General features: G+C 40.7%; 2 protein-coding genes across 2 annotated transcripts in view; one reads left to right on the plus strand and one right to left on the minus strand.

Annotated features, from left to right (window-relative positions):
- The first annotated feature begins 6,477 nt into the window (after nucleotides 1–6,477).
- On the plus strand, nucleotides 6,478–14,483 carry LOC115036573 (sodium- and chloride-dependent GABA transporter 1-like). Its single transcript, XM_029494785.1, has 14 exons — nucleotides 6,478–6,715; nucleotides 7,347–7,478; nucleotides 8,350–8,450; nucleotides 9,499–9,608; nucleotides 9,709–9,841; nucleotides 11,336–11,470; nucleotides 11,564–11,667; nucleotides 11,743–11,867; nucleotides 12,259–12,371; nucleotides 12,590–12,721; nucleotides 12,846–12,948; nucleotides 13,258–13,358; nucleotides 14,078–14,245; nucleotides 14,388–14,483. The coding sequence occupies exons 1-14, from the start codon at nucleotides 6,478–6,480 to the stop codon at nucleotides 14,481–14,483; spliced, it is 1,791 nt and encodes a 596-aa protein (XP_029350645.1).
- Nucleotides 14,484–18,987: 4,504 nt separating this feature from the next.
- The window catches only part of iqsec3a (IQ motif and Sec7 domain ArfGEF 3a), a 32,757-nt gene continuing 32,488 nt past the window's right edge, over nucleotides 18,988–19,256 (minus strand). Inside the window, exon 11 of the mRNA XM_029494787.1 lies at nucleotides 18,988–19,115. Within this exon, the coding sequence (XP_029350647.1) occupies nucleotides 19,056–19,115 (60 nt within the window). The 3' untranslated portion in view covers nucleotides 18,988–19,055. The remainder of the gene's footprint in view (nucleotides 19,116–19,256) is intronic.

Here is a 19,256-nt window from a genome sequence, read left to right on the forward strand (position 1 = left end):
CAATCAGAGGAGACTGTGAAATATTGTGGGTTTTTAAATGTTAAAAAAGGGCGGGTTAAAAATAACACAAAAGAACTATACATGTAAACAGCCTTAAAGTTACGGGGCTCGCACATCACTGGGTAACAGAGAAATCGTGATTTGTCGTCCCCACAACTAAAGCATTCATTTCCCTTAGACCCACTTGTTGGTATGAAAATATGGCAGAACATTATCAAGTTTAATGAAAGACCAGATTTATCAGGTGAACGTATTTAGAGCTGGTCCGCCAGCTAAGCTTGGGGATATGAAACCACTCGGCATATCAGAGCATGCTGGGATATTACACTTAGTTCACTTCACTAATGAACTTGGATCCCCCTGAATGCTACTTTGCCTCTGTATAATATGCATTACTACCCTAATTCTGTCTCGTAAAAATGAAAAGTTAAAGGAGTGGGAGCGATCCAAACACAACTGGAGACTGTATGAACGTTTGAAAAATGGGCCTGAATAAGAACTGAAAGGATATCTTCAGCGTGAAACAACATTTCGGTGATCGTAAATGTGAGAGGAAGACGACTGAGAGTGAATTTAAATTTAAAATATGTTTTCTAGACAAATTTCAGTTCAGGGTTGTAGCTTCGTGGTGTTTCCGGGAACATATTGTTTTACAGGTTTGCATGTTGTAATCTGTAATTTAAGTCGCACTAACTCTCTTAACAAGGCTGATGTACTGTATTCCATTTCATTCGTGTGGCTGAGCTCAGATGGACTCACTGCTTCAATCTTTGTTTCAGCTGGGCAGGCGACATTATCACCGCTCATTATCGTGACCGGCTGATTAATCTTTATCTGCCCATTTTAAATGTGTATACAGAAGGCAGTCTGATATCAGGGAACTAAATGTTGATATGCCCGTGCGTTAAAACGTTCAGGAAACAAGTAGAGACAATCCCACAGGGTAAGAGTTAAGAAAGAAAAGTGTCTGCCCTTATCGTTGCAGCTGACCATTTGATTAAAATCACTCGGATGAAGCCGCTGAACACATCACAGGAACAGATTGCAGAAAGTTGCACATTAAACATTTAGTATTTCTGCCTGATTGCCTCTTTAGTGCATTTATGGTGACAATGACTTGGCATCATTTATTTTGGGACACATAAAGAGCCGTGGCTTTGCTTATGAGAAGGTCACGAGCATTTGTGGTGATAAAACGTGGCTCAGTGGTAACAGAAGGGGAGACTGAGACTGTGACGAACTCTGCAGTGGTGTCAGTGGATTTCGTATCAGCCAAATTATCCTCTTGAACTTGTGTGATCTGGTGATATTTGCTCTCTCATCTACCCAGGCACAACTCTGATTTATCAACATTTCCCATTTATTTTTATCTGACATTAAACATTACCTATGCCCACCCTTTTTCATTAACACAACCATACTCTGACCACTTGCCCTCAACCTGTGAAAATGTATGCAGCATGCTTTGTCCTTCTGCATTACTAATTGAAAACGTTGGTGGCATTATCCTCCTATCTATGCGTTCCTCTCGCCTGTGGGTGTTATTTGCTTTAAAATAACTACTGCATCGACTCACAGGTGTGCTAGGAATTTAAGAAAGCGTACAAGGAGATCTCAAAGGCAACTAATTTATGATTTATTTGTTTTAAACACTGTTGTTCTCTTCCTGTCTATTACGGATCTTATTGATGAGGCGAGCAGTTTCATAGCTGCTGTAGTATATTTGGGAACCAGTTTTCTGATATAAATGCTGATGTCACGGTGCCAGTGTGACATTGCACGAAATGGAAAGATGTTCATGACCATTTTTCATGCTTCTAGAAAAAAGGAAAAAAAAAATTGATTAGCCATAAAAGGCTTAATGGTTACTGCATAACTTATTTGTTCGCTGGTTAACTGAAGATTGAAGTTTAATGTTGAAAATGTTCTCTGTTAAGGCTGACTGTGAGGAAGAGGGGAGAGGTGGTGGCTGATTATTCATAAATGGCATGAAAAAGATTACCAATCCAACCCTAACCCTAACCCTAACCCAACATTTGATGATTAGCACAGAACATAAAGTCAAGCTGAGGCTGACAAAAATGAAACACGTGTTGTACTGATTGTTCATAATCCAAAATACCGGACAAAGTACCATTTTAACCAACTCCAGCCACTGGAGCAAATGTCAGAATTACTATCCTGCCACAACAGATTTCTGTACCAATCCATCCAGCCCATGCTGAGATATTTCATCGTTGATGCTTTATGAAATGTCAGAGGTCAAGATTCATCATTCTAGGAAACATGAAAGTCCGCACAAAGTTTCACAGCGATCTATCTGAAAATTATAACGCAATAAAGGGAGTAAAACTCCTTCCAGGCTTTAATTTAAAAACGCTACAGCATATATTCCGTATGCCACGTTTGAGCTATTACTCAGCTTGCATGCTATGGCCTTTAGTTTATCTGCACCAAATCATTCATATCGTAATTATTAATATCATAACATAGTTAAACTCCTGAAATAATGTAATCCATCAAATACAGCTTTCCTCAGTGGAACCGGCTTGTCCACAGTGCATCATGACGACAAACACTGACAAACAGACTCACCCCAAAAAATTTAACACAAACTGGACATTAGTCCAAAGATATATTGATAATTCACAAAACGTAACATTTTCAAAACTGTATTGATGATTGATTTACTTTAAATATGAGTCATGACTGTGCTTTTGGGGAAATAATTTTGTCGTCGCCATTACGTGGTGACGGGACCAGACCTCATGCATACAAATGACTGTGCTGCTTAAGTTAATCTCTGAGCATGCCAACTCAGCGTATTTCAGAAGTATCCGTACTGAGTAAAGATTAAAGCAAAGTACAGCGTAAAGCAAACACGGATCTCACAGTGGATTTAAGGCATATACAGCTTAATTATGATTAAAAAAAGCATAACAATCTGCATTTGTGAAGAAATCTGAGGGAGATGATATTCATTTCAACCATTAATTTCGGACAGACACCTTCCATTTCTGTTGGATAATTCTCTTTATTCATTATATTTCATGATTTTAATATATTTTCCATCACTAGGACCAACCAGCCAAATTCTCACTTGACCTTCATATCTTTGGCAAAGTTAACTTTTGCTTCTGTTACATTCTACCTTTGTCATTCTGCCGCTGTCGTCTACATTATTGCTTCCCATTATTCCTGGCTGTGGATGCTGTGGAATCATAATTAGGCACTGATTGGTGGAGACGTTCTGAGCAGATTGATGAAAACTAGCTTTGACAACTCCAATCCAGGCACATATAAACTACTGGGCCCACATGGACAATAAACCTCAGAGGAGATTATACCCAATCTGCTCTTGATATGAAGGACTCACTGCGAGTGTAATTAGACTCCTAATATGATTTAATCTCTCACTTTCCCTCGTATCTACCAAGTGTCCGGCCTATCAGAAAACCAAACTGAGGATGATGCTGGCAGGCCATTGTGGGAATCTTCACTGGTCTCTTAACTGGCTGATGATACATTATCTAGGCTAGATATTAATGTCATTTCAAAGGTTCTATCCCATAAATCCAAGTCAAAACGTAATGATGAATCTTATGTGTGATTTTATAATGTTGGAGAAATAAATTTTGAAGGCAGAAATGTGAGTAGAGCTTAAAATAAATAACAAACAACAACAAAAAAAACGTAAAATGTTTGAGTATTTAAGAAATCGCTTGATATACTGTTTGGTTTAATTTAGCACAAAGACAGCAAAAGGCTCTCCCATTTACATGTTGTAGTTTTATTACTACATCTGTGTGAAAGTAAGTGTAACAGCAACAACAAGTTGTGGTTTTGTAACAGACAATTTCTTGCCCAGAGATACAATTTGAAGAAAATAAATGAAGGGAAATTTAAAGGCAATAAGCCACCAGCTGGGAAAGCTTGGCAGTTTTCTGCTTAAAGACAAAGCTCAGATTAACTGAAATTTAAACGGTGTTTCAGGAGAAAGATAGATAGCAAAGATATGGTGTGTGTGTGTTTGTTTGTGTGTATAAATACAGATACTACAGCATCAGACAGAAAATTTTGGTACAGATCAAATCACTTCAATGGGGAGATAGAGGATGCACAATAGATCATTCGATGTGTTGATTTTCTCAGTCTGATCCTGGAACAATCCCATTTGTGGGCCAACATTTCCAGAGTCTTCGCCAGCAGCAGTCACTGCTGGTTTTTATTTTCCAAAACTCCACGAGCCTTTTCAGCAATCAGGCTCCTCTCTGCTGAGAAATACCATGGGAACGGCGTTGGCAAGTGCTGGCTTAAGTTTTCGCAACAAACACGTACTGTATGCACAACGCACAAACACACACACTGCTGCCAAGTTCCCCGCCAGAAGTTGATGATTGACATACATGTACTGTGCCCCTCATGGCCTTAGGGCCTCAGTAGTCAGAAGTGAGCAGTAATCGAAGCAGACACACAGGTCGAACTTTATTATCAGCCATTCGATAGCAGCTACAGGCCCCCAAGATTCAGTGTACAGGAAAGAGCTGCAAAATCAAAAACAGCTTTTCAAACAGCAGGACCTCTGTGGCTTCCTGCGGGCCTGGGGAGGCAGGCTTTACGCTTTTCGCACTTCAGACAGGAGGATTTTTTTGTTTCAGTTTGTTTTTATTCAAAGACTTTTTTTTTTTTTTTTTTTAATGCTGAGGTGGTGAATTGCAGCTGATGAAGTTTGTCAGGTAGGATCCCTCCTCTTTCCTTTGCTTTCAACAATTAAAAATTTAAAAGTTATATTTCATGATCTGACTTGAAAATTGGTCCAAGAGAAAACTTTTCCAAAAAGTCTGTATTGGTAAAAACACCATGATTTACTTTGAATCTTGTTAGATGACATGTTCAAAGAGAATCTTGGATATGGTTCAGATTCTCAGTTTACTACCGATGCATGTCGTCACCTAGCTAGCAGTTTGTGTGTATTCTTGATAATTTCACAGTATTCTTCCCAATTTTAAAATGATTGCTTTTTTTACACAAGGTGAAACATAATTTGTTTTAAAACAGAAGAAATTTTGTTTGATCGGCATGATTGTAGTAAATATCACACCCCCCCCCCCCCCCCTTTTTTTTACACGATCAGTCTGCCTCCTGTAACTTGTTAAAAACACGCCCCTTTGGAGGGTTAGGGTTATGCATAAATGATGCATCTATTTTCATTGTGAGAATCTGCAATTAAATATTAATATACACTTAAATAAGTAAAAAAAAAAAAACAGTGTGCAACAAATCACACAGTTGACTGTTAAGGATGCAGTGGGAAACGTGTGCGTCTGCTCTTTCAAACCACATTTGTGTGAAAAAGCAAACAGGGATTCCTCCTTCTGAGTGGTTTGAGCTGTCCTCTTGGGAACTGTATCTGTAGAAATCTCTTCTTGACCCCAGGCAATGTGCATGAAGTGATTTCCAGGTCAATCAATGCAAACACGGACAACGTCCTGTTGCTCGGACCTCCTCCCTGTGATGCCACTCAGGCATAAAATATGAGCTCATCCAACAGACACTCGTGCAAATATGCATTTTCTTCATCATAAATAACCATTCTGTTTCCTATTTCTCATGCTCTTTCGGTGAGTCACAGTGAACTCGACTGTGGAGGACTGCAGAGGAAGATGCAGTTGGAGGTGTGTCAGTAGTGATTAGGGCGTCGTGCTCTGAAGGCTGACCTGGATTGCACCACCTGCCTGCTCACATCAGGAGCAGGCAGGTGGTGCCAGCGGGACGTGCTCTGTGCTTTTTGACCGCTTTAAATCACAGAACCATCACTGGATATCATTCTTGTCTGCTTTATTTTACACGCGCGGACTCTGCACATCAAAAATATGCTCTAAAGTTTCTCCCATTGCATTTAAAGAAAACATGCAATCAGTCCAAATCTGTATCTGAATCAGCAGAGGAAGTTTGTCAGTCATTTTTCAGATGACTGATTAATAATCAAGCAAACACTTTCTCTGGTTCCAGCTTCTTAACAGCAAAGATGTGCTTTTTTGAGTTTTATAGCTGAGCTGAATATATTTGCAGTTTGCTGCCTGGGTTAAGGTACAGAAAATGTTTTTTCCTTTGGGAAAACTGGTTTCTTCCTTGCTAATGTCAGCCTGCGCAGAAACTCTTGATACTGATATTTTCTCACTGATGTACGAGCCAGTTGTTAACTTTAGTTTTGGGAGTAGATACCTGAGTCTATAAAGGGGCTGTAAAAAACTATAAAAATGTCTCAACAGCAATAAATTGCAGTGTGAATAGTGTTTTGCTACAAAATACTGTCAAACAAACACAAGACTTTGAACATCATCCATATATAACAACCGTGTGCTGTTTTCCTCCACAGCTTATCACCCTGAGTCACTGCGACTGAGATCCAAAGCCAGGGGGAGAGACTCATCTGGACTAGAAGGACGATCAATCACAGACAGTAGCGTTCCCACCATGGGTAAGACTGGGCAGAGTACAGTGGAGTTAAACTCCCCATCAGAGGTCAAACAGGCCATTCCCTTTGAGGAACTGGATGCTGTAGCGCCCCCTGCAGACGAGAGGAAAAGCGAGGAGCCCCCTGACAGGGGCAGCTGGAAGGGCAAGTTTGATTTCCTGCTGTCATGTGTGGGATACGCCATCGGCTTAGGAAATGTCTGGAGGTTCCCGTATCTGTGTGGCAAGAATGGAGGAGGTAAGTGTATCAGTGAAAGAACCAAAAGTTCTTATTGTCTGCACAAAATAGTTCAGTAAGACAGGATGTAGATAAACAACAGAAAATAAAAGGTCCACCCGGAAACCTCCAAATGAACAATACAGCTGAGAATCTCTTTTCCTTTTACTTGTAGCAGTGGCAGTGATTTGTTTGGTAGCTTATTTGACTGAAATTGCCCTTTAAGAATACATTCTGTATAAATGAAGTATTTGTGGAAGGTTTTGAAATCAGTGTGTGTCCCCTGCATGTCAAGTGTACAATATATGTAATCAGACTGTCCTTTAGAGTTTTTCATGAAGTGCTAATAATAAAGTGGATTTTCAGATTTAAGGAGGGACTTGGAGAAAAGGATATGTCATTCTTACAAAAAAATATTATGGCTGTTTCCATAGCTTTATTCTCTTTTCAGTCGAAATTGAAGAAAAGGAAACATCGTTTCTCAAATCAAACATTAGATTTCATCAAGTTGGGAAATGGAAATTCAGTGAAATGATATTCTGAGCTGTCAGCTGTCGCAGGAATAATGATTGAAAGTCATTCTTTGAAATGAAATGTGCATATACATCATTCTAACATCGTTTGTGTTATCTGCTGTGTGCTGGGGAATCAGGAGCCTTTCTGATCCCGTACTTTATGACCCTGGTGTTTGCGGGGATACCACTCTTTTTCCTGGAGACATCTCTGGGACAGTTCACCTCGGTGGGAGGACTCGGGGTGTGGAGACTCATTCCCATGATGAAAGGTAGAATATGCATGTTAGTTTTGTTTTGTTTTTGATTTTGAAACACATTTTCTTTTTTTTTTCTTTTGAGTAGAGATGTAATTTCTTTTTCCTTTCGCTTTAACCACTAATGTGTTGGATCTGATACACGCACAGCAAAACATCTACTTTTATATTGCCTTGATACTCAAAGACTGAATTCAGCTATGTAGCACAGGCCCAATGGTCCAAAAAAAAAAAACAACCCTTAGGTTCTGCATTTGTGTGTCAGAAACATAACGAAACACACACAAAACAACTACAAAGAGACACATGATGACTCAAGAGACGCAATCAACCACAAATATGCATAAATCAATCAGAAAGGAAAACGAAATGACTTCTAAGAGATGAAAAATAATTACAAAGCAACATAAACTGACTAAAAACAAACCAGACAAAGAAACATAAACGATGAGTCATTCTGGAACTATTACAACTTAAACGTCGATATTTTGAGTTTTTGATAAAGAAGTAAGAGAGAAAAATTGTTTTGCTGACAGCTTTTCCATTCAAGGATCTTTTCCTCCTGGTGGTACTAATTGTGCAACTCGATAGCGAAGTGCATTTCCTCTGCTGCCGGCACAGACAGCCGTTGTGATGGTAACAATGATAGTAAATGTGCTTCTGACTCTCAAGGACACGCAAACGTGGATGATGGATGATGAGGATGATGAAGATTACGGCAGACATGCTGAGTAACAGCATGTTGTTGTTCGTTCTTAAATCAGCTCTGTGTCACCTCTTAGCTGCCGCATTTGTTCTCTGACCTTTACATGTCGTATCACATTTCAGTGAGCACGTTATCTGACCTGCGAGACGCTGAGTTGTAAATTGTTTGTGTCTCCATCAGGCGTTGGTCTGGCTGCGGTGGTGCTGTCCTTCTGGCTCAATATCTACTACATTATCATCATTGCTTGGGCGCTCTACTACTTATTCAACTCCTTTGGCTCAGTACGTTGCATCATCAATAATTAGAATCTGCATGAAACGTGTTCGACATCTTTGTACAGTTCTAGTCAGTGTGTGTTGTGTAACTTTTGTCCCTTTTAAAGGAAATGTAAACGCTTCAGCAAACGCACACAGTTATTTTTATTATTATAAAATTGATTGAATTGATTTTATTTTATATAGAATTTTATTCCTGTCTGCATTCAGAGCTTTACTTTAGCTAAATAAATTGCTAATAACTGCTTTTTTTGCTGGGTTCTTTCTCCAGTAGTTTCGGAAAACGCACCTGGCAGAGAATCTAATTGCTCACACGCTTTCTTTTTACTGCTGCTTTGTGTAAGTCACCGAAAAATCTGGCAAAGTTTGCACATTTCGACACGACCATTACAACTGCTGAGAAAGAAGTATTCACATCTTGTTTTTTCACAGTTCCTGGTGATTATGTATCAGTAATAGAGAAAACATGCAGTCCCCATTTACAATCCTTTTCTTTGTGCATCTCAGCCTTTTCACACGCTGCCTTTGTATTAAGCTACTCTGTGTGACCAGTCGCCTGGTGACGAAAATGTAAAGGCTTTTGCAGAGATTGTGCAAGAGGCTCTTGTGGGTGGGAAATTGAGGATTGAGAAGCTGCCATCAAAAGACTTGAAAAAAGGGTCTAGTGTTCATTGTTGTTCGATGTTTTTCTCTCAGTGCCAAAAACATTTAATGTCATTTTCACTGCTGGATGGGCTGCCTCTGTATCTTTTCTTCTGAAGTGTGTTTGTGGCCTTTGAAGCTGCTGTGTCACATGAAACAGTCGACTGAGGAGAGTCAAGACAACACACAATTTTTTTTTTTTTTTTTTTTGGTGCATGTGTAGCTACAAAAGGACATTTTCTTCCTTGTTAATGTTGTTGGTGTCTTTTTAAGAAAACGGTGATAGATCTGAAATACATTTCAGAATGTAATTGTGCTAAAAGGAATGAAGGAAGATTTCATCATGTTTTTTCTGCAGCCAGTTTTTTTATTCAGTGTGTGTGTGTGTGCGTGTGTGTGCGTGTGCGTGCAGGAGCTGCCTTGGCAAAGCTGTGACAACCCCTGGAACACAGAGAAATGTTTCTCCAACTACAGTTTGACAGATACCACCAATTTGACCAGCGCTGTCACTGAGTTCTGGGAGTAAGTCAGCAATACATAACAATGTTTTAAAAGATGTGGAAACGATTTCTGGACGTTATTTGTGACCTTATCTGAATTCACTCCACATGTTTTCCTGCAGACGTAACATGCACCAGTTGTCCGGCGGTCTGGAGGAGCCAGGACAGCTACGGTGGCCCTTAGTGGGCACCCTGGCGCTGGCTTGGGTCCTCGTCTATTTCTCAATCTGGAAGGGAGTCGAGTGGACGGGGAAGGTCAGACTGTGCTCAAGTTTTCCTGAATTTAACAGTTAAATTTAGCCTTACTGGCCTCAGACTGCATAATTACACAGTCTGATTCATATCAGCCTCCATCTCAACTTCCTGCATGTCAACTTTTTAATCAAGCGAACATTACGAGAGAAACAAAGCTGGCGAGCAGAGGACTGATGTTTGAGACAAACGGAGACCGTAGTAAACTTTGAGCTTGTTGCCGTACGAGAATTGGGACTAAGCTCAAAGCATCTAGAGTTTCAATCACAAGTAGTTGCCAGGGATCTATCTGTCAGGTCCATCATCAACCCATTAGTCCATTCGGCCCAAACGTTGACAAGAATAATGAGTTTCCACTGGGTGTCTTTTGTCAAGAAGCCTCTCTTCAGGCAAAAAAAGGGAAACAGCATGATAACACATATGTATTCACTAACTAATACATTTAAACTCTTTTCTTTCACATTTTTTGATTGGAAAGATATTTATGGATCACTTAGGCCTCTAAGAATCCTCCTCTTAACTTGGTGGAAGGGTTTGTTTGTCTCCGAGACCTTTTGAATGGTGATCAAAATAGACAGTTGAACCCCAAAATGGGTTTCCTCTCTTGTGTGGCTGGACTCCCAAATGTGGAGGAGCTGAGACAAAAGGAAGCAGTTGTGGTGGTTTGGGCATCTGATCACGATGCTTCCTGGCTGCGTGCCCTCTCTTGGAGACTTAACCAGCACAGCCAATTGTTAGCAGGCCTCAGGATAGTCCCAGAAAATACTGAAGACACTGAGAGTGTCTCAGGAAGAGAGTGGATGCAGAGAGAGAGGGATGTCTGGACTACCTCGCTCAACCCGGATAAATGGATGGAAAGGGTTAGGTTGGATTACTAATCTTATTATTTGGTCATTTTTAATAGATATCTCCTAATGAAGCATAGTTCTATCTTTTGTAATTGGCAGTGAGTGAAATTATTGAATGGCTCCAAACCATTCCCAAAATTTGACAATTTTTTGTTGTTGTTGTTGTTTGTTTGTTTGAGACATGTTTTTCGTATTGATTTATTTTTCATATCATGACTTTGTTCTTATCTGTTTTCATTTTCCAACCCACACTCAATTTCACTCTCGACATTTCATTTAGGAGGAGAAATAGTCAGAAGTCTTATTTTCATCCCAAACTGGCATTGTGTACTGCCAGGGATTTTTAAATTACTGCAAGGCTACGCGATTTATGTGAGCAGCAGCACATTCACTGTCTGGGATAATTGGATTTTAATGTGTAGTATTTTAGTGCAGTGGTAAAAATGAATATCCCCAAGGCCCCGGTCTTGATGGATGTTACCAGCATAATCCTCATGTTACAGAACTTTTAAAAAAGTCTCTGATAAAGAGAGGTGATAGAAATAAAGTAGCAGCTGAGGAGTTTTTTTTTTCCATGTAGTATATGTTGATTTTCTTGATTTGTTTAACAAAACAATTTGTAATTCTGTCCTTTTTGCCTTTCACGCAGGTGGTGTACTTCTCTGCCACCTATCCCTATTTCATGCTGTTCATCCTCTTCTTTCGAGGCGTCACTCTGCCTGGAGCTATCGACGGCATCCTCTTCTACATCACTCCGGACTTCAACAAACTCATGCGATCTGAGGTAGACAGTTTGGAAACACGCAATCACCCGAGCATGTTCGCACACTGAGGAACAGACACAAACACGGCAACACGCCTATCTGTCGTCTCACAGGTGTGGCTGGATGCGGCGACTCAGATTTTCTTTTCCTACGGCCTGGGCCTCGGCTCCCTCATCGCACTGGGGAGCTACAACACTTACAACAACGACGTCTACAAGTAGGGACGCAAAATCCCAGCCTTGTTTTGTCTTTAGGATCTTTTTTAAATAACTCCATGTTCCTTTCCCTTTAGGGATTCCATCATAGTGTGCTGCATCAACTCCTGCACAAGCATGTTTGCTGGCTTTGTCATCTTTTCCATCGTAGGGTTCATGTCCTACATCACTAAGAAACCTGTGCAGGAATTAGCAGCGTCAGGTATGAGCCTGTTTGTTTAATGGGAAAGTGAGAATTGTGTGCCAGAATTGTGTGTGCAGTCAGATATAAGGCTTCAGTGAGCACGGACGTAAGACGCAAAGTTTCAAATTCATTTCTGAGTTTATAATTTGGATGGTTTATTTATCATTTTTTGCTGGAGACACACTGCTGTGAGTAAATTTCTTTTGTTCTTGGCCAAGTTGTGCATTTGACCTTTACATTTCCAATTAACCTTCTTTCAGTCCTTCACTGCTCATTTAAGTGAATTTATCTGGCAGCAACGGGAAAGATTTCAAATAGGAGGCTTAAAAATTCATTTCAGCTCAGCTGAATTTCAGCAAGTGAAATTATTCTAAATTCATTTGAAATGTGTGTTGTTTGTGATGTTTAGGTCCAGGTCTGGCCTTCTTGGCCTACCCTCAGGCCGTCACCCAGCTGCCGCTGTCCTCACTCTGGGCCATCCTCTTCTTCTCCATGCTTATGATGCTGGGCCTGGACAGCCAGGTAAGAACACACAGTTGCTGGGCAGATGGCATTATTGATTTTATTTCTTGTCCTCACATTGTTTTTAATAGATGATGCAGACAGTGATTACACATTTTAGTGTTCAACTGATGCAAAAACTGATTTTGATCCTGTTTTTAGTGTTGTAGGTCAATAATTTATTTCCCAGGAGAACCAGATGAACTCCTATGATTGAACCTCGGCTCTCTTTGTATTAGTTCTGCACAGTAGAGGGCTTCATCACAGCTCTGATGGATGAATACCCCCTGGTGCTGAGGAAGAGGAAGAAGCTCTTCATCCTCATCGTCTGCTTCATCTCCTTCATCATCGGCTTCTCCAATATCACACAGGTGCGGCACACACCTCGATGCCCTTAGACCTGATTGATCATCACAATGCAGAGAATATTTAGACTGTTTTCATAAAAAAAGCAGGTAAAGCAGGTGTGTGTGTGTGTGTGTGTGTGTCTCCTAGGGTGGTCTGTACGTGTTCAAGCTCTTTGATTACTACTCCGCCAGCGGGATGTGTCTTCTCTTCCTTGTCTTCTTTGAAACTGTTTCCATATCTTGGTTTTATGGTAGGAAATCTTTTTTTTTTTTTTCCCCCTCTTTCTTTACTGTCAACGCTGGTTGAATGAAGCCAAGTGGTACAGACTGAAGTGAAACAAAAGCTGAAATCTAGATCTGGATGCAGAAGAAACTATTCTCTATTGTGCTGAATCAGTAATAGAATCGTGCAGGTGGATTTCTTATATACCTGTTCAGCAGGAAATTACATCTATGGGCTCTCTGTGATAACGCTCTGTCCCATTGACTTTCCCTCCCTTACAGCTTTCTTCTTGCAGTTTTAATCTCAGCCTTTTTGTCCTCCTCTCTTTATCCCACAGGAGCCGAAAGGTTTTACAAGAACATTGAAGACATGATTGGCTATCGGCCGTGTGCCTGGTGGAAGCTCTGCTGGATGTTTTTCACGCCGCTGATCTGCCTGGTAGGCAATGAATGAATATCGATTTGACCTCCACGTGAGTCATGTGCTTCCCTCTCCCTCAGAGATCTATTAACCCATCAGGCTGCAGCAGGTGCCAATAGGTAGAGGACTGATGGCACCACTAAAATGGTTTCCTCTGCCACATAGTAATTTGTACCTAATCTCATGGACTGTCAGGTCCTTTGGGAAATCATGGTGATGTCTGTATTCCCCACAAATGTGGCGATGAAAGAGATGAAACTATGTAAATGGAAAATTAAAGTATTCTGCCTAAAGGATAGTTCACACCGTTGAAGCACTGATTACATCCACTTCAAAAGGTGCGTCTGTGGTGAATATTTTTAGTCTTTAGTCAGTCTGTCCACTGTTTTAATCCAGATTAAACTGAATTTCTGCATGCGTGACATTTAAATTTTGGATTTTAACGGCTCCGAGAGGATTAATCCAAGCAACTGTTGAGATCGGACTTTTTAACTCGCAAATCCATGACGTTAACATTCGCGGTTTGAAGTTAAATGTCACAATGCCGGAAGATTTGATAAAATTCATCAGGTCCAGTAAGGATTAAAAGCAAATACCTGAAAAATCAAAGGCCTTCAGTGCAGATGAAAAATATGTGTGCTACACCAAGATGTGAACATGACAAAATAACTTAAGCTGCGACGTTTCTGTGTTCTTCAGATCGAATGCACTCTTCATGACGTGATTTTGTGTTGTAGGGAGTGTTTACCTTCAGTGCCATCGAGATGACCCCGCTGACCTTGGGGAAGTACATCTACCCAATGTGGGGGCAAGTGATTGGCTGGTTCATGGCTTTGTCATCTATGGTGCTAATCCCAGGCTATGTCATCTTCATGTTCTGCACCACCAAGGGCAGCATCAAAGAGGTACCCTTTTAATCTGTAGCCATCCAACGTAAAAATCTACCAAAGATCTTTGTACTGTCCCGTTCCAGACTCTTTCCTTCAAATATAACAAATGTTAAATACGTAAGACAAATCTGACACGTGACTCTCCTTACTTGACCAGCGTTGGCGGAGGATGACAACTGCCCAGGAGGTTGAAAAGCCATCAGGGCATGAAGAATTTACTCACACAGGGAACGAGGGTGAGGCTCTGGTCTAGCCAGGATCGTTCAGGTTGAAATAACCTGACTGCCATTTCTGTCTGTCTGCCAGGATTTACTGTGGACAACACAGAGATATGATAATTGAGCAAAGGGAGTTGTACTGTGACATTTTCCCTCCATCTTAAATTCTGCCAAAAGAATCTGGCAAATAAAGAAGGAAACGGCAGGAGGAGGCACTTTTGATAAATTTTGATCCAATAATTTTAATCTCTCTAACTACAAATTTTATGTTATACATCAACCTTTGTCCATCTATCATAACTGCAATATACCATTATGAATGTAACTCTTCCACCTACTTTTAAATTCTCTTTAGGATCAACAAAATGTGATGAAAATTGTACAGGCTATTTACATTGTTTCTTAACTAACACGGCTTTGAAAACTTTAGAATTTATGTGAAATAATCTTAAGTAGTCTTCATGGTGGCATGTTGAAATTTGTAAATATAAAATGCGTTTTATTTCAGTATATTATATCTTTTTTAAAAATTAAATTAAATGCAAGTTTTTCAAATAGTGGATGCTAAGATGTAAAAGTTGGTTTGGGGAATAAGTAAAAATATGTGGATGTAAGATTTTCCAGTTTTCCTCAGATCAATAAACACAAATGTAATATATACCCTGTTTGATGAAACTTTTTTTCTTGTCCACTTGGGGCATAAGAAACTATTTTACTTTTTTTTTTTTTGGCGCCATCACATTGAAAACGGTTGTCTACCTGATGCAACTGAACCAAACTGGTCTGACCTTTTTTATATGAATCCATGACGCAAAACACCTTTACTGCTAACAGGTGTCACAACTCATGTTGGTGATCCTAAAAAAAAAAGAAAAAAAGAAAAATTGTATCATGTAAAATGCAATGTTGTTCAAACTTCACATATAAAATCTTGATCACATTTTCTATTACAAAATCAAAATGTTGACCGATGTGATTCAGGGCTAATGCTGTAATGAATAAACAGCCAGGACTATGTCATTTAAAATTTAACATAATTTTCACTGAACTAAAAATGTCAACTGCTGGCAGCTTTGAGCCTCACAGAACAAATTAAATCCAAAGCAAGTTGCGGTGAATAGACTGAAATCATCTTTAATAGCATGTTGATATACTGCAAAGACAGGTAGAGAGGGATTCAAAGTCAACTGAGGAAGTGATGGATCATATCGGTTACACTCAGTTTCCACTTGTCCATCCCTAAATATGTCACTGTTTATTTTTTAAACTAGTATGAGCAAACACAGTGTTGAAGCCAGAGAAGATCCACGTCATTCATGAAGCAGTGCACTGGTATGGCAGAGCCCTTTTGTCAGTTTCTTTGTGAAAGTTAGCCACCACGCTTCCATCATACGCTGCACTCCAGAAATGCTACATTGGTTTCCTTTTAAGCACAAACCTGCACAAACCTTGTGTGCCTCGCACGTTCGTTCACTGCACACACACGTCTAGCTACCAAAAACACACAGGAAAACTGTGCAATCATCCAAAGGGCGATGAAAGACAGGCGAGGAACAATGGCCACATTTCGGCAAAAAAACAGCTGAATTTTCCACGATGAGGCACAGACATATCCACTTCCTGTTCCTGAAGGGGCGGGGCTGTTTGCTATTAGAAATTAATATATATGTTTAATTCTTTTGAATCATTCTTTATCACTTCATCATCTCTGACTAATGTGCTCAAAACAAAATCAGTCATGCACAAACAAATTCAAGACTTTTGGCAGTCAGAGTTCAATCAGCCTGTGAGCTGACGTCATGCATGAGGAGAACAACTTCTTAATTGAAAGTCAATTCAAAGAATAAATAAGCAATCGCACAATCATCATCCATCACTGTAGAATCCACAATTGCCATGATGATGTTGTGCACTAAAACTGATCGTTAAAACTTCTAAAGCTTGCTCGTCACCAGGACAAATATGAAAAATAATACTAGCAGCTTCATTCAGTTTGAAAGCACTAATTCTTCTTCTCGTGTTATGTAAAACTAAGGGAAGCCGGGGTTAAGAAGAAGAGAGGGATTTGCAAAGAAAATTAAGATGGTACAGGCCACACACCCGCACACACACACATCATCTCTGCCTTTCAAGAACAATTGATGATTTTTTTTTTTTTTTTTTCGTGCCACCACTCTCTGCCCATTGGGTGAAATCAGGAGTGGAAAAGGACAGAGCGATGAGATAGAGACCTCCCAACAGCGACTCTGATTATAAATCAACAAATCAGACAGATGGGGGTCAGATGGGAGCAGAGTTAACAGGACATCCATTCCACAGTGCGCGTTGGGGCTCATGTTTAAAAGATGGACGCATTCATGGCGGGGGCAGTCGCTGACCTATTACAGAATGAAGGACGCATGATGTGGCAATAGCATTTTGAAGGGGCTAAAGGTAGCTTGCTTGTCCTTTCCGACATTGCTTGAATGTGATATTTACAATCTAGGCTTGGCTGAAAGAGAAAGATCAGATAATGAATTCTTTTTTGCCTCGTTCTTATTCCAAAGCAGGCCAGCCAACAGCACAAACAATACCATTTATGCCAGCGTACACAACACAAGCCGCTCTGTGTGTCCTCTGTAGTTTTTTACCTTTCTGAAAATGTCAAACTGAAAGGTTAGGAGTGAAGCAACGGCCGTGCAACAGAACCTGGGAGTTGTAGTGACATATAGAGACAGCGTCTGCGGGTCCTGTTGGTTGACTCAGTCCTGCATTTATCCACTGATGACAAACACGTGAAGGTGAAATATGCTTCACACAAATGAAAGCAAACACAGATCTCGACTTTAAACGTTTAAAGCAGGAGCATCATTGCGGAAATTCATGATTTCCTGGAAAAATGAAGAAGCGTTTCATAAACAACAGATGAACACACGCGGTGCGCTGCACACATACTACAGCTAAACGTTGATATGTGGTGGTTTTAGAAAAGTCCGACAGCAGTTTCAGCAGCTCAGAACATGGACAACTTTCCCTCCATCAGCAGATTAATGAAGCAAGAATTCCCAGGAAGTGTTAACAATATTAAATATGAAGAGTAAAAGGCAAACAACAATAAACAGAAGCATCCAGGGTGGATTTTCTTTTGGTCTGGCAGCAATCTGTGTGATTGGTTGCCTTTGTTTCCTGTCATCCTTCACTGTAACGTGATCTATGGAGTGTGACAACGGAGTGAGAATGTTTTCTGATGATAGAGAGCCACAACACAACAGAAGGGCAGATGACAAAAACAGCTTATCAGAGGATGTTGTTTTTTTCTCCATTATCCAGGGGTGCAGAGAAGAAGAGAGATGGCTCTTCATCACTTAAACCAGCGACAGCACAAATGTGGAGTTTTTTTTTTTTTTTTTCTTTCTTTTTAAATGAATTATCAGTTTTGTTAATTTTTTTGTGCTGGGGGGGGGCATGAAATTACTATTTTCTCAATGGAAAGGAGTAGTTTGTTTTTTCTTGCTCTCTATTTTCTTCTAGCCCTAGCATTTATTCAAGTGCAAAGAAGTCAGTGTGTGAAGGAGGCGTATGTATTTTGGCACTTTTTTTTTTTCTCCCCCCCCTCAGTAAGTGTCAGCTATGCACACACGCTCACACACAGCACAGTAGGCAGGAGCTTTGGGATGATAAAAGCGAACACAAGCGGAAAGTCCTTGGATCATGTCCATCCATAACTGGACGAAAAAACAAAAAAGGAAAAGGTTTTCAGGATTCACGTATTTCTGATGTTGTTGTAGTTGGTCAATATTGGAACTACAAGGAATCCATCCAGAAACTGAACATCTGTGATTTTCCTCTAGCAAGAGTTAAAACTGACAAAAAGTTATAGAAATTTGTTAAAACTACATAATATTTCAAAATACATGTGGAATCAAGTAAAACCTTATATATGCATTTGATTTTTCCTTTCTCTTTTAAAATCTTTTGTTTAGTTTTTTTCTTTAAATATATGCATATAAGTGTGATTTTTTTTTTCCTTATAGCTCTTTTTCAGTATGTATATATGTACATTATGTACTGTTAAATAGGTAGAGAAGGACTGGGCTTTGATTTGGGTCGGCGTTTTTTTTTAGGGAAATAATACTAATTTATCTATTTACACCATGCTCCGAGAGCCACTTGGGGTCCGGTGTAGACTGAGGCGTGGGTCTGGGGGTATATACTGATGCGGGTGGTTATACGGTGGAGGTGGGGGAGGCAGCGGGGGCTGGTGGCCGTCACCGCCATGGGAGCTGTCTGGGGAGCGAACCGGAGTGGACATGGCCGACTGGCTGAGCTGGTGGTGGCTGTGGTGGTGATGCTGGTAGTGGTGGTGCGTGGGCGTTTGGCTGAGGAAGGCCTCCATGCGTCCGTGGCCGCTGTTGTCGAGCATGATGACCTTTACGATCTGTTGACACTGGATGAGTGTCTCGGGCCGCAGATCGGCCATGCTGACGGCGGGCTGGTGGTGCTGCTGGAGGTGGAGGTGGTGGGCGGGGGTGCTCGCCGCTGACTGCAGCTGCGGATGCTGAGGTGGAGGTGCCGGTCCCTGGATTAGCCCCTGGGGCCCCTGCTGGAAAAGCAGCTCCCCCCGGTGGTTAAGAAGGGCCACGCTCTCGGGACTCCGAGCCGAGCTGCTGAGCTGGTACGTCTGAAGCCTGTTGTGAATTGACACCTAGTTTAGAAAACAGCCAAGAGAACAGCATCAAATGTTATAAAACTGGTTCCTCCTCTACAATCCGTCAAGCCCTCTTTTTCTTTTTTTGGGGGGAGGGGGTGGTGGTGAACACACAGCACAC

Source organism: Echeneis naucrates, chromosome 23, assembly GCF_900963305.1.
Source record: "Echeneis naucrates chromosome 23, fEcheNa1.1, whole genome shotgun sequence".
NCBI lineage: Eukaryota > Metazoa > Chordata > Actinopteri > Carangiformes > Echeneidae > Echeneis > Echeneis naucrates.

Excerpts from the sequence above, each read along its gene's own strand:
- LOC115036573 (XM_029494785.1), top strand. The coding sequence starts at position 6,478 with ATGGGTAAGACTGGGCAGAGTACAGTGGAGTTAAACTCCCCATCAGAG. Across the intron at positions 11,668-11,742 it reads TACAACAACGACGTCTACAA|GGATTCCATCATAGTGTGCT; the intron begins GTAGGGACGCAA and ends CTTTCCCTTTAG. Across the intron at positions 14,246-14,387 it reads CCAAGGGCAGCATCAAAGAG|CGTTGGCGGAGGATGACAAC; the intron begins GTACCCTTTTAA and ends TTACTTGACCAG.